Source organism: Pocillopora damicornis, chromosome 1 (assembly GCF_964200805.1).
Source record: "Pocillopora damicornis chromosome 1, jaPocDami1.2, whole genome shotgun sequence".
NCBI lineage: Eukaryota > Metazoa > Cnidaria > Anthozoa > Scleractinia > Pocilloporidae > Pocillopora > Pocillopora damicornis.
Window position 1 is genome coordinate 8,989,117 of NC_142670.1, and position 18,384 is coordinate 9,007,500.

At 37.5% G+C, this 18,384-nt stretch overlaps 2 protein-coding genes across 2 annotated transcripts in view; both read left to right on the plus strand.

Moving 5' to 3' along the window:
• Positions 1 to 13,458: 13,458 nt before the first annotated feature.
• Positions 13,459 to 17,539, plus strand: LOC149051834 (sperm receptor for egg jelly-like). Its single transcript, XM_089214903.1, has 7 exons — positions 13,459 to 13,851; positions 13,974 to 14,129; positions 14,793 to 14,918; positions 15,224 to 15,409; positions 15,596 to 15,844; positions 16,214 to 16,963; positions 17,285 to 17,539. Exons 1-7 carry the CDS (start codon positions 13,459 to 13,461, stop codon positions 17,537 to 17,539), a joined length of 2,115 nt encoding a protein of 704 aa, XP_089071029.1.
• The window catches only part of LOC149051835 (polycystin-1-like protein 2), a 9,564-nt gene continuing 8,481 nt past the window's right edge, over positions 17,302 to 18,384 (plus strand). The window contains exons 1-2 of the mRNA XM_089187628.1: positions 17,302 to 17,512; positions 17,911 to 18,384. The exon at positions 17,911 to 18,384 is cut by the window's right edge and continues 783 nt beyond it. Coding sequence (XP_089043754.1) covers positions 17,968 to 18,384 — 417 coding nt within the window. The 5' untranslated portion in view covers positions 17,302 to 17,512; positions 17,911 to 17,967. The remainder of the gene's footprint in view (positions 17,513 to 17,910) is intronic.

Genomic DNA, 18,384 nt, shown 5'->3' on the forward strand with positions numbered 1-18,384 from the left:
CCCCCTCCCTCGTGCTTGTTTAAGTTTCTACGAAAGAGACACTAGAATAATGTCATAATGGTAGAATAGGTTTGGTTTCGCGCATTTTTCGATCTTTTATTTTATTTATTTATTTTTTTAAATTTGGGTACGATGTAGATTGGTTTGAACACGAATAGCCACATAATCGTTCAGCGTCGACAAATTGCGCAGCGGCTTTTATCTGAAATTCTCTAATCTTCCCTTTGTACTTTGTTGGTGACGTACGATCCCCCCCCCCTTCCCCATAAGAACCCGCCCTAATACCCCTTCCCCCTAGTAAGCGTTAAAAAATGACTGATCCCGATTAGGAGCATTCCACACGTCCTTGAGAACTTAACTGATTTCATTAATGTTAACAAAGGGCTCAAACACTGTAAGCCGCCACCATGGCGAGACCCTTCCGACTCTTCACGTCAGTGATAAGGTAAATGGCGCTTCTTGGGGAAGTGATTGCTTCTCAGTCACATTTTCCCCTATTAGCTTTCGCGAGCACGTTCTTGGTTGTCAAGTACGCGTAAAACTAACTGAACCTTGTTTATTTGGTATGTTATTCCAGTTCTGATCATTTTGGTTACATATTACTTTCAGTACAGAGTTGAATAATTTCGCTAGTTCAAAAACTTTCGCAAAGGAAGAAGCTATAAAAGCTACAGAAAACTTAAAGGGTATTTCAACTTTTGGTAGCCTTGCATCGCGCAGAATGCTATTGTCTTTCGCGACATGTACTTACACTGCCCACTTTATCATCGAACGGAATATCAATTGGTATGTCTACGCAGCTGTGACTGGTCATCAGATTTAGCTTTAGGAATACTTGAGTCACTTGCAGATTTCAGCTGCTGTCAATCAAACGGTTATGCGCTTGAAGTAAATCCCAAGGTGTGATAGAGTTAACCATAGCGCACTAATTAAAGGCGAGCCTCATTGTTATCAAAGCGTTTTCCAATTCTCGTGAACAGCGATATTTTTATTTGACTCAGTAGACGACTCACAAACTCCTGTCGGTGAAAACATTACGTGAATTATCGAAATAGTTTCATGCCGAACAGGCGTTTTATGACCTGCGATAAGGCGGCCTTTTTTTTTCTTTTTACCTTTTTTCGAGTGCGAAATGTGGCAGTAGGGAGTTATAAATAGCAGTGCTTAATCAGCGACTTACCTGTGATCTGATGAATTTTTTTTAGCGCTAACTTACTCAGATGGCTAACTTACTCTTACGTAGGGGCCCTGTAAAAGGGAATAAACGGCGCAAAAAAATGGCTCAATCATTTGAGATCATTCTTAGCAGTGCGATACCTGACTCACTCGTTTTACTTCACATATGCACTGTTATACTCCGCTGATTATTTTTTATTATTATTTTTTATGACTCAATAATTACATAGAAGTTAATCTTCCTTGTTTCCAAAAAGAGTAGAAGAATAAAGGGGTAAATATGACTTTCATATGTAAACTATATGACTTTCATATATTCACAGTCGTATAAGAACTAAGGGATTACAAAAACATCGAGAGAAAAACAAACAGTCAAGCGCCCGCCTAAAACAGGTTTACGCCTGAGGGAACAAGCTAATTATTCGTATTTGGATCCGTCTTGATTACAAAAAGGTATAGTTTTGTTCGATCCATTTAGTTGATGATAACTACTTTCGAATTAAATTGTCGAAGCGCGCGAGACCATGTGTCGCCGCATTCTGTGCGATAGCAAGCAAGCTCAAAGCTTGTTGATCTCTTGCGATATAGAAATTAAATAAAAAGGACTATATCATTCGGATAAACATTCATCTAAGGGCCTCACATCTTCTTTCCGTTGAACACCTTAGAGAGGTTTGTCGGCGTAACATATGTTGCAACTAATACGAGCTTTTTCAAGGCTGGAATAAAAAGTAATTTAAGAAAGAGAAGATAATTGAACAGAACCTTCGTAATTCCAATCGCAATATATACTATACAAACAAAATCGTGTAAAACCTGCGCTTTTTACCTGGAAACGGCTTTTATTACTATTATTATCATAATTATCATTTTCATTATCATCATCATCATACCTATCAATATTATTATCAAGCTTATCATTATTACTATTATTATATTTTTTCATATCCTTGAGAAAATGTCGCCCGAAAAGGCAATTTTTTTTTCCTACCATCATCCTTTCTCCATTATCCTATTTGTTTTGGTCAGAAAAATGGCACATATTCGAGTCACACAATTTATGTTTGGATAATTTTGTGTACACATTTGTGGAATACCAACCTGAAGTTTATTTAATATTCATTTATTAGTGAATAACATCTTCGAGCCAACATATCAGATCCAGACTATCGCTGCGAATTTGATCAAATTTAATGAAACAACAACTTTAATAACGTAATTTTTTACAATTCTTGCCAGTATTGAAATTTGTTGTGATCAAAATTTCCTGTATTGGGCAGAATGAAATTTTATATCTGACAACAGCCTCAATTCCATTTTTTTTGTTGAGCCACGTGCAACGTAAAGTTTCTTTTCTAACGAATTTAGTTTCCGGCACATGCGCATGTAGCTGGGAAAATAGGTAGGGTTTTTCTCTGGCAGCTCAACGTAATCATACTGCAAAGATATGAACTACACGATGTGCACTAAAGAAGAAGTTATATAGCGAGAGAAAGGAACTGATGCAGATTTAAGGCTCAACTATTTCCCACTAACCGCCCTTAGTTTTCTGATCCGTTAATGTTGATGATCAACTTCAAAGACTCAAGAAAACTCATATCGAGGAGGTGATCTAGCCAAACGGAGAATATATATTTATATATATTTTTTAACCTGAGAAATTCTATAGTTCATTTACATTCTTACACTAGCGCGAATTTATCACTGAATCATTCCTGCCGGCGAAGTCAATATTATACGGGCCTAAGACACGCACTTTTATCTTTTGATGGATAGATGACAGTTATCTCTGTTCGGGTGCACGTGGATGAACAGATGGCATATTTGCGCTAGTTCCCGGTGGACAGAACATTTATTTCCAAGCAACAACTACCTATAAAAGAGGATCCTGATTAGTTTTGAGTTGTTTACAATTTTTTAAACACCCATTTTTATCTTCACGTTAACAAAACTTTAGATTGATAAATCTATTTCCGTGTCGTGAATCACTTGTATTTGTTAAATAAACAGCATTCTGCATCTGTTACAAAGAGCTTTTAGTCTCATTGGTCCGTGTACGAGTGGGAAAATAGAACTTTCCCGGCTTATGTCAGCAAAAAGTTGTCGAATGTGATGTTTATTGCATTCATGTGCAATAAAATAGTTTGAAAGCCGCTATCTGAAATCTCCCGCTCTTGTGATTTTATCAAGTCACGGACCATTATAAGGGTGTCGACATATACTAACGGCAACTTGTGATTGAGTTAGTTGATGGGTGGTGCGATGAGTGGGATTCAATCTAGCAAACTCTCCACAGCCCTGTCTTTACGCTGTGCGCTGAGTAAGTACAAGCTTTACTACTTCTCTTGGTTATGCTTTAGAAATAGGGAACATAATGAATTAAAAAGGTTAATTAAGAAATGAATGATGGAACATCAATATGTCGGTATCAGGGCATCCTGCAGCCCTCGGCCGCTTCAAACCAGAGAGATGCAAGTCAAGAGGCAAGTATTTATTTCTCTGATAACAAAACAATGGAACTCGATAACGTCAGCTCTTGAGTTTTATCACATAAAACAACTGGCTAAATGCTGAGTTTGCAATTTTTTATGTAGTTTTTGCGCAGTTCACAATTCAAGGTGATTTAAAAAAAAATTAATCAGTGCGAAACAATCACGAAGTTTTTAAAATGAAGTGCGGTCCGCGCGATCACAAAGATCAAAGGAACTGAAAGCTTTGTTTCTAACCGTGGTAAAACTAAAGCCGGCAGTGCCGTTTGTGTTCACTAACCCTTTTTTTTTACATTTGGAATATCAACGTGTATGTATACCACTTGTGTGGAATTAATTCCACCCCACTAAAGCGAAAAAAGTCTTGTGTATCATTTAAATTTATAAATCTAGATTACCTATAGAGTACTTAAGCTTAAAATTGTGTCCACAATTAACTCATCGATTTTATTTTAGACTGGCTGTTGTGTACTCATGGACTACATTGATTTGCAATTCGTATTTTCCATCCCATTTTTATTCTTATCATTATTATATGACATTTTTATGAATTTTCTCTTTTACTGAGTTATAGATTTTTTTGTTTCTTCGAACCAGATGGGGGCTATTTAACAAAGCGCGATTCTGATGGCATCTTCGCTAGCAGTGCTCGACCGTATCAAGGAAAAAGTTCACTTCTTTTTTCTGTAACGGCGGCGAATCAATCAAACCCCTTCAAACCCCTCGAATTAGCGCTAGAATAACAAGAGGGGAATATCAATCTGAATTTCCCATTCTTAGATTCTTAGTTCTGCTCGGTCAGTTAAAGTTTTACCTCAAGTCTTCATAGAGGCAGAATTGTATTCGAGTCCTTTTCGTATGATAAGAGTCGTTTTTGCAGTCAATAAGCTTCTTCAGGGTGACATGATGCTGACCTTCTGTATATTTTATATTTTATAACAACTGTATGCGGTGAACTGCGTATCTCCAGTTGCACATTTATAAGAACTTACATTCACATTTAATTTTACGTTTTTTAAGTCTGTTCAGATGGGGGAGGTAGAATAGGGGGCGGGGTGAGGGTGGTGTCATCTCAACAAGGAAATAATTAATTTTCAAATCTCGAGTACCAAAATTACATGAACTCACAGATAATCTTAGCTGATGTGAAGTTAACTAATTCAGAAAAGCAGGTTAGAGATGGCGGACGCCGTAAGGAAGAAAGATGTATAGTATTAATTGACAATGATCAAACATAAACTGGAGGTGTTAAAAAAAAAAAACAGGAATCAAAAAAAAATCATAAAACTGTAAAAAAAAAAAAAGGAATTATATGAAAAATAAGTCCCGTTATCTTTCTCATTTATTTTTCTCCTTTATTATGATTGTGATTTTAATCTTTTTATGTCATCATCATTATTATTATTTATCACTTTGATTATCATTTTGATAATTAGTATTTTTGCTTTTATTTTTATCATTTTGTAGAATGCCTAAATATAACTTTTAAAAACTTTTGGTATATAATTTCGGCGCGCAAAATGGGCCAGTCTTGGCTCTTGAACAGAGTAACCTGCCAAAACCAAGGAGGGGACCTAGTTTCCATTGAAACCGAAGACGAATGGAATTTCATCAATGACCAGATTCAAAGGCGCTATGAAAATAAATGGAGTATTGGTTTAACAAAAAAGGCCGGGAATTGGACTTGGGTGAATGGAAGACCGCTGACTATTTGCAAATGGGAACAAGGGGAGCCAAGAGGTGAACACGACGCGGCTTTCATGTACAAGCGGTCCAGTAATGGGGAGCAGGGCGTGTTTGGTGGTGTTAATGGCATAAGTATAAGATATGGTCACGGTTATATTTGTGAGATTTCCGAGGGTAAGTTGTTATTTTTGTTGTTGTTGTTTTTTTTTTTTCCTGTTTGTTTGCTTTCTTTAATATTATTTTGAGGAAACTAACGGCAACAGAAGCGCTTAGGCATCATAAAAGCATTACTTGATATCGTTTGTGGAACTTATGAAAGGATTTACATGAACCCTCTGACAGTCAGAATCAAGTTTACACTAACATTTGAATGAATGAAAATATGTTTGAAACGATATCAATTAACGTTTTCACGATACATATGTCTAACTTTTAGCTTTGTGAGCAGAGGAAAATTACAGATGGTTCTGTTACCAGTAATAACAATAAACTTTCAATTATCAGTTATTTTCATGTAATTAATTTATTGTTTCGATTGAACAAAATGATGGTGAATACCAATTGCGAAGAAATATCAGTCCAATTGCTTTTTTTAGATAACAACGTGTGATGACGTGAAGCGCGTTATCTTTTGCAAAGAGACATGCCAGGGACTCATGTCTGTTGAGATACATGAATGAAGGGGTAAGTTTCTAAAGAAACTGTGGTGCTGCGTCGGTGGGAGAGTATAGAAGGTAATTTAGTGTTAACAACTGGGTTGAAAACGTAAATTAGCCACCGTAAAGAGTAAAAAAGCTGACGTTTCGAGCGTTAGCCCTTCGTCAGAGCGATTAGAGGAATTGTGGGTTGTGTATGGATATATATGTAGAAAGTGGAGCTACGCCATTGGTGGGAATATGATGACGAAAAAACAGGAATAAATTAGTTGAATGAAAAGCGCTCGTTGATTCCGTGGGGATTAAGGGTGCCGATTTAAAATACAAATTTTTGTTCTAGTGTTTTACGGCTTTCCGAACTGCCTAGATGTAAGGAAAGGCCGCAAACTGCCATATGCTGTTTAGAAAAATAAGGAAGATTAAAGTGTCTAGCGACTGGCTTGGATGCGTCCTTGTCTGTTCTGTTGAGATACATGCCAATTATCGTTTTATAAAACTAATACAAAAGACTTGCACATTTATTTCTTCTTCGCATAGCGGAATCAGTTCTGTGTTTATTCTATTTTATTTTAATATCCGCTTGTTTGAGCTATAAAGTTGTAGGTTCTAATTTCGATGCAATTCAAAATGTGCAGTGAACATAATAAACTAATTAGAATATGGCGGACATTTCGGTCGACCTAGCAACCATTACTCTATAGCGAGGTTAGTACGGGTTACCTTAGCTCTCGTATGTCACCAGAGTGCGTACATACATTTTCTTGTTTAAAAAATGGTCAAAACCGAATTGGAATTTTATTGATGCCCCGCTTACCAAAAGGATAAACATAGGAATGCTTAGCATGCAAGACTTATTATTTTGCCTTGGAGGGTTGTGATGGGACTCTGCGTTCTTAACGGTTTCAGTTTTGTAGCAGAAAAAGAGCATAACTTTTAAAATAACGAAAATATTGCATTATTTCTCCTTAACAGAAAGGAAAAAAACCCTACTTTATCTGACCTCACACAGGTTTTTTGTGGTCCGTTGTCTCTACTGTATAAAAAAAAAATTTGAGCGAAAATAAAATGCATCGGTACCACGCTTACCTTTGTGTCCTTCGCAGCTGTTGTTTGGTCTCGTCCCACAACGCCCTCTATTCCCAGCTCGAGAGCGAGCGCGTTGCGGGACGTGGCCAAATAACTGTTGTAAAACAGACTACCCTTACTGGCGTTCCTCTGACAGAGAAGAAATTAACATTATTCTTCTATAGTTAGCAGCCTCAAAAATATAATTCCACGTAATTTTACTGCGAAAGGCAAAATGAAACTCTATCGCATCTCCAATAGACCTTAACCAAAGATATATTGGGATCTCGAATAAGTGAAGATATATTGAACAAGAGAAAATGATTATAGTAATTCAAAGAGGGCTCCTTGATTAGTTGTTGCTTGTCTGGCCTGATAACACTGGCCCTCGCCCTCGCCCTCGCCCTCGCCCTCGCCCTCGCCCTTGCATCTAGCTATTACGTACGTAAAAGACAACTGGAAGAAGTTATGCACATGCGCGGTTGCGTGCCTAACTTGGAGACCCCAATCGGGCGCGCCAAGAAGTTTAGATACAGAGTGATAAAGTACGCATTTACCAGAGTTCGTGCAGCGTACCGCGGGCACCTGGTTACTGATTACAGAGGGCTTCACGTGGGCTAGCAGAGTTTAAGCAGGGCAATCAAAGGAATTTGGCGTTTTGAGCGGAAAGTCATACTGATCAGTTCGTAGTTGAAAGCTTCATTGGTTCTCGGTAATTACACTGCAAGAGAGACGCTAAAGACGACATGAAAAGACTGATTTGAAACTACGAATATCTATCGAAGAGCGACGTGAGAAGGAAAGACAAAGAGCTCCGGAAAAAAAAAAAAGGACTCAAAAGAGGTCAACAACAAAGAAAAAGCAAACTAGAGAGGAGCCGAGAAAGGAGAGACAGGAGGTAAGTTGATGCTTATCTAGTTTTCTCCTACGCTTAGTCCCAAAACAATTTTAACAATCGTTAAACAATTCATTACGGTCTTACTACAGTGACGTATTCAAACAATACTCTACATATTCAAAACGGTTTCCATCATGTCTTTCATAATTGTACACATTCTATTTGCCCCTGACACTTCTTGGCATCGGTATTTTAGAGCGATTTTTTTTTCAAGGCCGCGTGCAGGGTAGCACATCGACCCAAAAATGACTACCCTCAGAGTTAAGTCAGATATTCTGTATAGTGAACTTAGAAACGTGGTAAAGTTTCTCGCCCAGATTTGCTTCTTTATTCTGGAAAATTTGCGAAAACTGAAACGAGCGTCGGTAGCCGTAACTTGGCGGAAAGTAATGCCCCGAGTTGAGACAAATGAACTTTGCTCGTGAATAGTGCAAAAGAAAGCAAGCTCTTCTCAATCTGAGAGATATTTATTTGAAGGATTGACGAATGTTTTAAGTTTAAAACGGGATCATTTCATTAAATTTGAAGCTCACGGAACGCTATTGGAAATCACCAATATTTCAAAATACAAATATCGCATTTCCTAGCAATTTTCAAATTAATACTTTCCCTTTGTGGTATACCTCAGTATCGGCTCAGATTAAGCCCGTAATAAGTGGAATAAGTATTGTTTTCGAGGATATAAATATTAGTTTAGGGCTTTGCATTTCCGCACGGAAAGACCAGGCTAAACTTTTAAAAATCGCAACATCGTCTTTACGTCACGACAGACATTCTCTAACTAAGCACGCCATTGTTAAATCCAAAATTCTTAGGAAATTTTAGCAGTAAGCAACGTGCTCGATCAGTGAAATCAATACAATAAGCTTCCCTAACGACAACAGGCTGGTTTTTTATAACTTCTTTCGTTTCAAATTGTCATTTATTTCACATGGCGAAATTGTCTGCAATAACACATTTTGTAAAGTATGTAGCAGCAGGCGTCTGTTTTTCTTTCCATGTTCGAACACATTTAAGTTATAAGAAAGTTTTGAGATAAAATTGAGCTTCCTAGTGGACTTGAAAAAGAACGATTCAATCATTTACAGAAGTAAGTCAACAGTTCTTTTCCAAACTTTGAAGAAGGACAGCAATCTGAAATTAGTGTAGATGTAATACACTCAAACACTCAAGGGTTCTTCACGCAGGGCTGAACGTATTGTAATCTTGCCCACATCTTGCAATCTTACGGCCACAAATAATCGTCAATAACTCAAAGTTTTTTTCAAAATTTCGACTGTAAAATTAGGGAAAGTCTAAAGTTAAGTTAAGTTTTCCGAAAGAAAAAAAAATCACAGAATACTGGAGGGAAACTTCAATTGTCACTTATAGATACTAAAAATATATGGTTGCAAGAAAAAGCACACAACACCAAATCAAAGGGCTCTTGGAGCCAGCTCATTCATTTGCATTGATTTCTTGGACTTGCTGAATATAGGTACAGTTAAATTCGGTTTTAAATGAACTTTCAAGACTTTTGGAATAAATTTTATTTTATTTTTGCGCAGTTGTGTGTTAAGAAAACTTGTGCATTCGTGGTGATGGGAATTGGAAAAAAGGTTATGTGGGCTGGAGGTGGGATGGGCAGAGGTCATTAGGCAGGCAGTGTCCTTTTTGTTGGTGTGTGTGTGTGTGTTTGTGGGGCGGTTCCTCATGTAAGCCAATAACAATACAAGGCACATATGCGCAAATCAGTGTGTGTATACCCCTGAACGTTAAGGACCACGGAAGCAATATTACATATTTTTGGTAGATTCAATTAGCCAATTTTTCATAAGGTGGAATGGTCAGAGACAAGCAGGGAGTCTTCCAACCCTAGTTAGGGTTTTTGGAAAGTGTGTCAGTTCAGTTTAGTTGAACTTAGATCTTATGTGTTTCCGTGTTATGTGTTTTTAGGGTTACCGGTATAATATTTTATAGGAAAAAAGTATAAATTCTCATTCTGCATTCTGTACCCAGTCTGCAGTCTGCATTTTGTACCTAGTCTGCATTTCGTACCCGGTCTGCAGTCTGCAGTCTGCATTTTGTACCGACCGGATTTGCATTGCTGTTTTTGTTCGAGGGAGCCTCAAGTCCAAACCGAAATATCGGGGCTCAAATTATATTTTAGTGAGACTATCTTGGCCGTGTGGGCTGTATGTTGAAGAGCTCCCCTAGGTGTAGACATTTTGGCTTCTCAATTCAAGTTGCATTTTTAGAAATTCGGAACTGTAATTTGTGCTTATTATCTTTATCAAACCCTACAAACATTTTATTTTTTTCCGCGTGAATTTCTGAGCTTCACCGAAATTAATTTAGATTTTTTTAGGATGCGAGACTATTTCCGTTGACAGTCTGCAGTGCAACTTCCGTCCACGGAATACAACTTCCGTCCACGGAATACAACTTCCGTCCACGGTCGAGAACTTCCGTCAACATCTGCTTTACCTCAATATCTCATTCATTGCTTTCAGCATGAATGAGCTAAAAAATGAAACAGAAGTGACTATACCTGTACATGAAGATCATAAAATTTTGAAGCATTTGTTTTTATTGGCGATTGACTTGTGATATGTTTGAAGTTTTTCCTACTCATCTGCAGGTTAATTAGATTTTGGATTTTAAATTCAATTAACTATTGGTTCTTACGTCAGCGTGCGTTCATCGATGAAGCACGCGGGAAGTTTGGAGAGCACGAAAGATGCGTAAGAGTTGCTCGACGCGTAGCCGTGAGCAACTCCAGCTTTTTGAGTGCTCACCAAACTTCCTGCGTGCTTCATCGATGAACGCACAGCTGACGTATGAACCAATTGTTTTATAACATTTTCAACCAGATGGAAAAATTTTTTTTTCTCGAGGGATTTGTTTGCTGACGTCATGAGCGTGCACAATAGGAATACGAAGCACGCTCGCGCAATTGAATTTGATTAGACAAATATACTAGCTATGTTATAAACTTGGTTAGATTTATTCATTGATACTGTTTCATCATGGCTTGTTTGCATGAAATGGTAACTGTAATTTAGATTAAGAGATGTTTTTGAGGCAACATCAAGGATGAATTATCTTTTAAAATGGAATACTTCAGTGACTCTCTTCATTTTTCTTCGATGTAACATCATTTAGTATTTCTGGAGGACAATTAAAGGAAGGGGGTTGTAAAAAAGCAATAATTTTTTTTATTCAGCTCAGTATTTAAACATGAGAGTAACATTTTATGTTTTCACATGTATCAGGATGGTCTAGCTGAAGATGGCCCGGAAAAGTAGTGAAATCTACTCTTCGTAACAAGGGTGACTTTTGGGGAAACTTGAGCGCTTAATTGGTAAATACGTCTTGGCTTGTACTTCTGATGATAACAGTTTGCTGACAGAGGAAATTGAAATGTCAGTCCCTATACAGGAATGTACCTTTCATCTGACCTGTACAATGAGAACTGAAATGATGTATTTGTGCTTGGCACAACTACTTTATTTATAGTGGAACCCCCTAACCCCCTGAGAAAAAAAGTTAATGATTTTTTGTAAACACGAATGTATGAGAGAAGCTCTGGAGCTATTGACCCTGTTTTTGTTAGAATGCATAAGGTTCAATGATTGTAATGATTATTTGTCAGCTATCAAACTTTTCACTCATATTAATCATAATTGTAACAGCATGATTGCCATACGTACTTCTTCAAAAGTTGTTGGAGCTGAGTCTGTAGCCTGTAATCCTTTGTTAAGAATTGTGCAATTATTTAATTTTGCAGTATTTACCACGATGTAACATATAAATTTGATGGCAATAAATATTCAGGCTCAAGATTTCAAAAGTGGTGTTCTTACAAATGCTGTTACCCATTCTTCAAAGGAAACTTTGATTTAATCAATTGATGACAAGATATTTGAGTTTAAAAAGAAAAAAAATCTGGAAAACCAATAATCCTCTTCTAATTAGGACTGAAATTCATGGGCAATCTCCTCTTTGACGTCATGTTTTTATTTTGACCTGCCTCCTTCCCTTTAATGTTTAGGGGTACATAAATTATCCCTCTCACTCCCTGTGGGTGACTAGCATTCTATTTCTCCTAACAATATCACCCCTGAATCAAACATTAAGGTCGATAGATGAAACTCTTGATTTCTTAACAAATTCTCTTATTCAGAACATTGGGAAATGCGCAGAGAACAGTGTTGAGAATATACACAATGATCTTAGGGTGTAAAAGGGATGAGTACGTTATTTATTTTGACACATGAAGATTGAATTAATTCACATCCACATAGTGCAGAAGGCAAGAATATGAGAGCTATAACTTGATAGGTTTAAAAAAAATAATTTGGAGAGTTTTGCAAACCATATCCTACTTCTACCTTTCTCTGGATAACAAGTAACAGTCATTAACATTGTCTTATTCACGGTGAATGAGACAGTGATGAGATGATAGCCTCCTTATTTGTTTGACATTTGCCCTCGTATCGCTGACTTTATCCCCCCCCCTCCCTCAAATAATTGATGACCGGTCTGATGGGAGGGTAGTTCTCATAAATTCTCTTAAATGAAATTGGAACAATGCCCTCACAACTTGAAAAGCATCCGGCTGGAAAATTGTCAGCAGATACAATGTAAACCCTTTGCACCTTAACATCTGTATGCATATTTTCCATACTGTTCTCTACACGTTTCCCAAGTTGCTGAATCAAGGAGAACAATCAAAAGCTTCTTTACTTGGTGATCATCTCTTTTATTCTCATGGGCTTAATGTGTGACTCAGGGGTGGTACTGTGGGGAGAGATTAAATGTGAGTCATTGTTAGAAGGGTTTTAAGGATTAATGCGTAAACTGTATTTGAAGGTTATCGTTCCAGGTAGGCTAACACTCATAAATTACCGGTAGTTGTACATAAGTCTTGATCGTGTTGTCGCAAGAACGTTTGACTCAATTTGATTTAAATAACCTAAACTGAATAAGTAGAAATATGGAATTTATTTTTGCATTCTCCTTTGAGTGAGCATCAAAGTTTTGAAGTCATCACATGAGGCTTATACCACAGGTTTATAGGAAATCTGCATAAGTACGAGTTTTGTCAACATTAAAGCTGTTAATGCATGTGTACGAGCACATGTAGATGTTGAAAAAACTGTTAACCCTTCAACTTCCAAGATCTAATTGTTAGCTCTCCCCGGCTAGCTGCCACACATTTCTCGGTATGTTGGATTCTCACAGGGAGATTTTACATGTTAATCACTTCTGGGAGTTACAGGGTTAAATGCGGCGAACATTTTGCTTAGATTTCTCTTTAAAGTAACCTGTGTGAGTATACTCCTTTTTTTTATAATCTTGCTTTTCCAGCTCACGCTGCATTCTAATTTTTCGACTAAATTCTATTTTCTTTCAAAATATCTGGAACTCCTGATGTTAGATATCACAGGTCTATTTAGAACTTTTCTGTACCGGTAATTGAAAGAAATTTTGCAGCTGTTGGCGCATGAATTTTTCCCCTGACTCTGTTAATGGTCTATTAGGTGTAAGGATTGGGACTGATAGTAATACTTACGATTTTTCTACATCAATAACCCCTACAGCAATACCCCCTAGAGGGGGGGACTGCTCCATCACTCCGCCAAGCGGCATCTCACTGGAGACTAATTTCAGTCTGAGCTGTAGCAACTGGGAAAATGACAACACCCCTCTGTCCTACCAGTTTCAATACAGGCTAGAGAATGGCTTGTACAATGTGTTATATCGTGGCGTTAACAACAACATAACTACCTCTTGGATACCGCCTGGGATCAGTACAGATAATTTTACTGTCAAAGTTATCGCTACAGTGACCTACAATTGTGGAATTTCTGCCTCCCCAGTTTCTTTGAAAGTTCAGGTAGGTCGCTGACCATTAGTTTAATGTTTAGCGTGAAAGGATGTGAGAATATTCGAATTCTTTTAGTCCCTATTAGTAATAGATTAATTATAGTTATAGATAACTACTTTTGATTTTTGCAGATCAAGCCATCTCCGAATGTAACACCCGAATTTATCGCAAACCTTCGTGAGAAATTCATTAAGATCAAAAACCTGAGTGAAGCGGCGCTAATAGCAAACGCTTTACTTCGATCAGTTTCACAGGAAACCTCAATGGATTTGCAGGAGAAATACAAGGTACTTTTCAAACCCAATTCGTTACTTAAAAAGTGAAACAAAACTAGTTCATTCTGATAGTATCCGAAAAGCAAAGAGTTTGCCAAGGGCCAAAAAAATTAGAAGACATTTGTATGAAGAAAATAATAACAATACAAAAAAATCAACTTTCGAAGAACAGACAAGTACAAGACATTAAATATATCAACATACTTTTGAGAAAAATGGAGGCTTATGCGTTAAATATCTGATGTTTTTGCAGCACGAGAATTGTTTCGTGCATTTTAAGCGTTGACTTTCCATTATTCTCGCGATTCACCTTCCGTTCTGACGAATAAAGAATGCTGAGGAGAATGCTTTGAATAAATTTCAAAGGAATACTTACAACGTCTTGAAATTGAGGTTTAAAAATACATTTCATGGGCAGAAATCACCAAATATTCCTTTTTTTTTTTTTCTGCTTGGACGTTTTCGGTGATTTGATGCATTTAGATCAATCATGCCCTTGCAAATCATTTGATGGGTTTTAACTGGCAATGTCATAGGGAAATCTGATACGTTAAGTCTAAATATGTCTTTAGATCAATATCTTTGGAACGAGCCTCACATGGGGGATACAGTCTGGTTGCCTATTTCTTTACTGGTTTCAATAACTTTAAGCTAAAATCTTTATGGTTGTTTAAGGTGATGAACGACATCCTTGATAAAATTTCGCCCTTGGAAACGAAAACTGTCTTCGACCTGCTTCAAAAATCATCAGTTATCGGCTCTGCTCTTCAGGTTGTGAAGAAAGTGCCCCATCAGTTTTTGGTAAGTTAATTACGTAATATTGTTTGGGGCTGGAATAGCGTTGGTGGTTACGTCAAGTTTTCATACCGTGAAACTATTTGACCAGAAAAGCTCAAGAAAAACAGCAATAACAACAACAGCAAAGACGAAGAAAACGGAAATGAACAAGCATAAAAACAAGCAACTATTGCGTTATCAAATGAACCAACCTATAGATTTGTAAATACTTTAACTAATTCGCCACAAATTATCTCTAGGACGGTCATAGGAAAGAAATCTGAAAGCAAGCATTTTTAGCTTCATTTAAATTCATTTGCACTCCACAGAATTTCTCCTTATCTGCTATCAGTTCAATGACCTCACGACTATGGTCTCTTGCCCAGAAACAAGACGTAGCAGACATACCACTGACAAAGCAATCAGCAGAAAACTTGGCTTCATGTCTTAATAGCGTGTTGAAGGTAGCAGCAGTGATTGCATCAGAAAACTTCAAATCAAGTTTTCAACAACTGGTACTGTAATGTACATTAGTCTTTATTCATTGGCGAATGGTCCATTGATGATTGTTGTAAACTTAACCGTTACTCCTTCATTCATATTTGGGACCTTTTAAGGTTTGTTTGTATGTATGTTTGTTTTAAGCTTGCGAAAATCCATAGTTTGCTTACATTATATGGTTATTTATGAAATTTCTACAGGGTAAACTACTAGTGAAGATTTCAATGAAGACCCTCGAGAAAGTTGCAGACTCAGTGTTGGCCTTGACAGTACCTGATGAAAGAACGATATCATTCAAAGCGGGAAACCTATCCATGACAGTCGGAAGATATAGCCTCCAAAGACTTTCAGGAATGGAAATAAAAGCAGGAAAAGACCGGTTTATCTTACCGTCTAAAAGCCAATTGTTACTCTCTGGAGTAAACAAAACAAGTTTTGTAAATGTTCAGGTAAGTATTCCTCCCCTTCAGGCAAATTTCAATCCAAGTTTTTTTTTTTTTGGCAGATACCGACACCAGTCAAGTTAAAATAGCACTTAAAGGTTGCTTATTACCTCCAGCAATCATATTTCTTGTTTTGCTTTTGACGTGTTCAACTCTGGCACTTGGGCAACAAAAAAAAAATCGAGTCATGTGACCGAAGTGGCCACATGAGTGTTATTTATTTTTCGTTGTTTTTCAAATATATTTTCAGTTTTATTTTGATCTCAACTTATGAAAACTTATGATTAATAGTAAGAAGGATTACCATGTTTACGTGTTCAATTATAGCAGTCCACAAAAATGAACAAGCAAAATTCTTAATTATTCTTCTTTTAGATGCTCTCATTTTCTTTCAATCCTTACACTTGGGACGCCACAAAGGAGCGAGTTGGCTCTGATGTTGTAACCCTGCTCTTGAAAAACAACGATAGCGAGCTTATTAAAGTATCAAATCTTACGGAAGACATTGTTATCGTTACGCCTTTAAAACTTCAGAAAATCTCTGCTTCAGAAAAGTCATGGTATTTCACAAAGAACGATGATCTACGTTTCCACGAGGTAAACGTCAAGTATGAAAACACCCTGTTGATACTGGATATCAAACCTCAAGATCCAACCGTACATCTGTTTGTCTATATGCGTTTTGGTCAGCGACCGACAACTCAAAACTACGACCTCAATGCTACCATCTCTCATGACAAAAAGTGTGTTTGGAGGATAAGCGCACAAGACAAAAGTGACGGGCAACCGGTCTGCTCCGTGAATCCACGTGCGCCGATCCAAGTTCTGGCTGAGCGTCCTGGGAAATACTTTCTCGGCTTAAAAAATTACAATGCCACAGTGAACTTATCTCACACAAGGGAGAAAAGATCTTGTCTCGGTGGAAGGCGAAGGAAGCGCTCCTGCGTCGAAGTCAAAGATCCACCACCTGTCCCGCCCAATTTGTTTGTAACCCAGAGTGAAAATGTCCCTGTGATGCCAGTTTATGATTCCACAACAGACCAGAACTACACTCTGAAGGTGACCTTGGGTAGTTGTGTTTACTGGTCAGAAACGTGTGACAAGTGGATATCATCTGGTTGTCGAGTAAGTGAAAATTAAATAACGCTTTTCAGCGTAATCTTTTTTATCTAATTTGGAATCGTATTCAACACGATTCAAATAATTTGAGCTTTCCCGAGTAATGTTTGCAAAAGTGCTGTGGTATTGTAATAATCTTCACTCATTAAGCTTATCATTTAATTCAGGCTAATCTTTGATTGGAGAACATTTTCAGACGACAGTCGAATCGATTTGATAGCCAACTGAGGCATAGAAGCGCCTTAAAACAAAAAAGATACAGTGTGATTTATGGTGACAGCCAAAATGATAATTTTTATCATTAACATCTTGCATTTATGATTTCAGGCAGAATTAGATGGATTTTTAAGCTGTAGGTGTAGCCACTTGACATCATTTGGGGGAAGTCTTTTAGTGGAACCGAATCCCATTGACTTCGACAAAGTCTTAGTCGAGTTTCAGCAGTTATCAGAAACTGGAAATATCGCAGTAATTGTGGTTATTGCGGTGATTTTATTATGTTATGTGACTGTGCTTGTCATCGTAAGGAAATTCGACGAGGAAGACGCGAAAAATGTGAGTGTCGACCGAGATTTTGCTTAGGACTGTTGTTTTAACGGAGTATGGTCTCCAGCATGACCATTTCACTCCCATGATTTTGTTCTTAAATCTCCTTCCGGTTGCTATACAATTTGTTTGTAAATAAGTCATGACAATTTGCTAATAGATAAAGATAACAAAATCTACCTGATAATTTTGAGTATTCTCGTGACCTGTTACCTGGATAATGTACGGATATTTTTGGGAGAAGTTGCATATTGGTCACCCCTGGGAGTTAGAGTGTTGAGAAAATAAAAAGGTTTTAAAAAAATGAAGTGACAGCCTTTTTTTTTTTTTGGACTGGAACCAAAACAGCGAATTAAGAATATAAATCAGCTAGCGATGTAATTCATGCTTTATCATGTTTTTTTTAGAAGGAATTACCGATCCAACTTCCATCATCTTCAAGCAGTACCTATGAATATAATATAATGATTACAACAGGGGTTTGGAAAAACTCAGGCACTACTGCCCATGTTGCTTTGGAAATTTACGGTTCTGATGGAAAGAGTGGCATTCTTCAGCTTAGCCAAGAAGAGCCTGGTGCAGTGAATACGTTATTCTCACGAGGTAATTCAAATGTTTTTGTACTTTATGTTAACAAATCACTCGGTGCGATTCAAGGAGTGCAGATTGGACATGATAATTTTGGAGATAATCCCTCGTGGTACCTAGAAGAAATCCTGATTCGGGACGTACAATCCAAGCAGTCGTGGAAATTCATAGCCAATCAGTGGTTTGCTCTTGAGCGCGGAGATGGGCGCATCGAGCGAGTAATCGACCAGACCTCAAATCATTTGGATTTTGGCAACGAAGTTGCAAGAGGTTGGCGAAGAGGACTCGCGGAG

Excerpts from the sequence above, each read along its gene's own strand:
- LOC149051834 (XM_089214903.1), top strand. The coding sequence starts at position 13,459 with ATGAATTTTTCCCCTGACTCTGTTAATGGTCTATTAGGTGTAAGGATT. Across the intron at positions 14,919-15,223 it reads AAGTGCCCCATCAGTTTTTG|AATTTCTCCTTATCTGCTAT; the intron begins GTAAGTTAATTA and ends TGCACTCCACAG. Across the intron at positions 15,845-16,213 it reads CAAGTTTTGTAAATGTTCAG|ATGCTCTCATTTTCTTTCAA; the intron begins GTAAGTATTCCT and ends TTCTTCTTTTAG.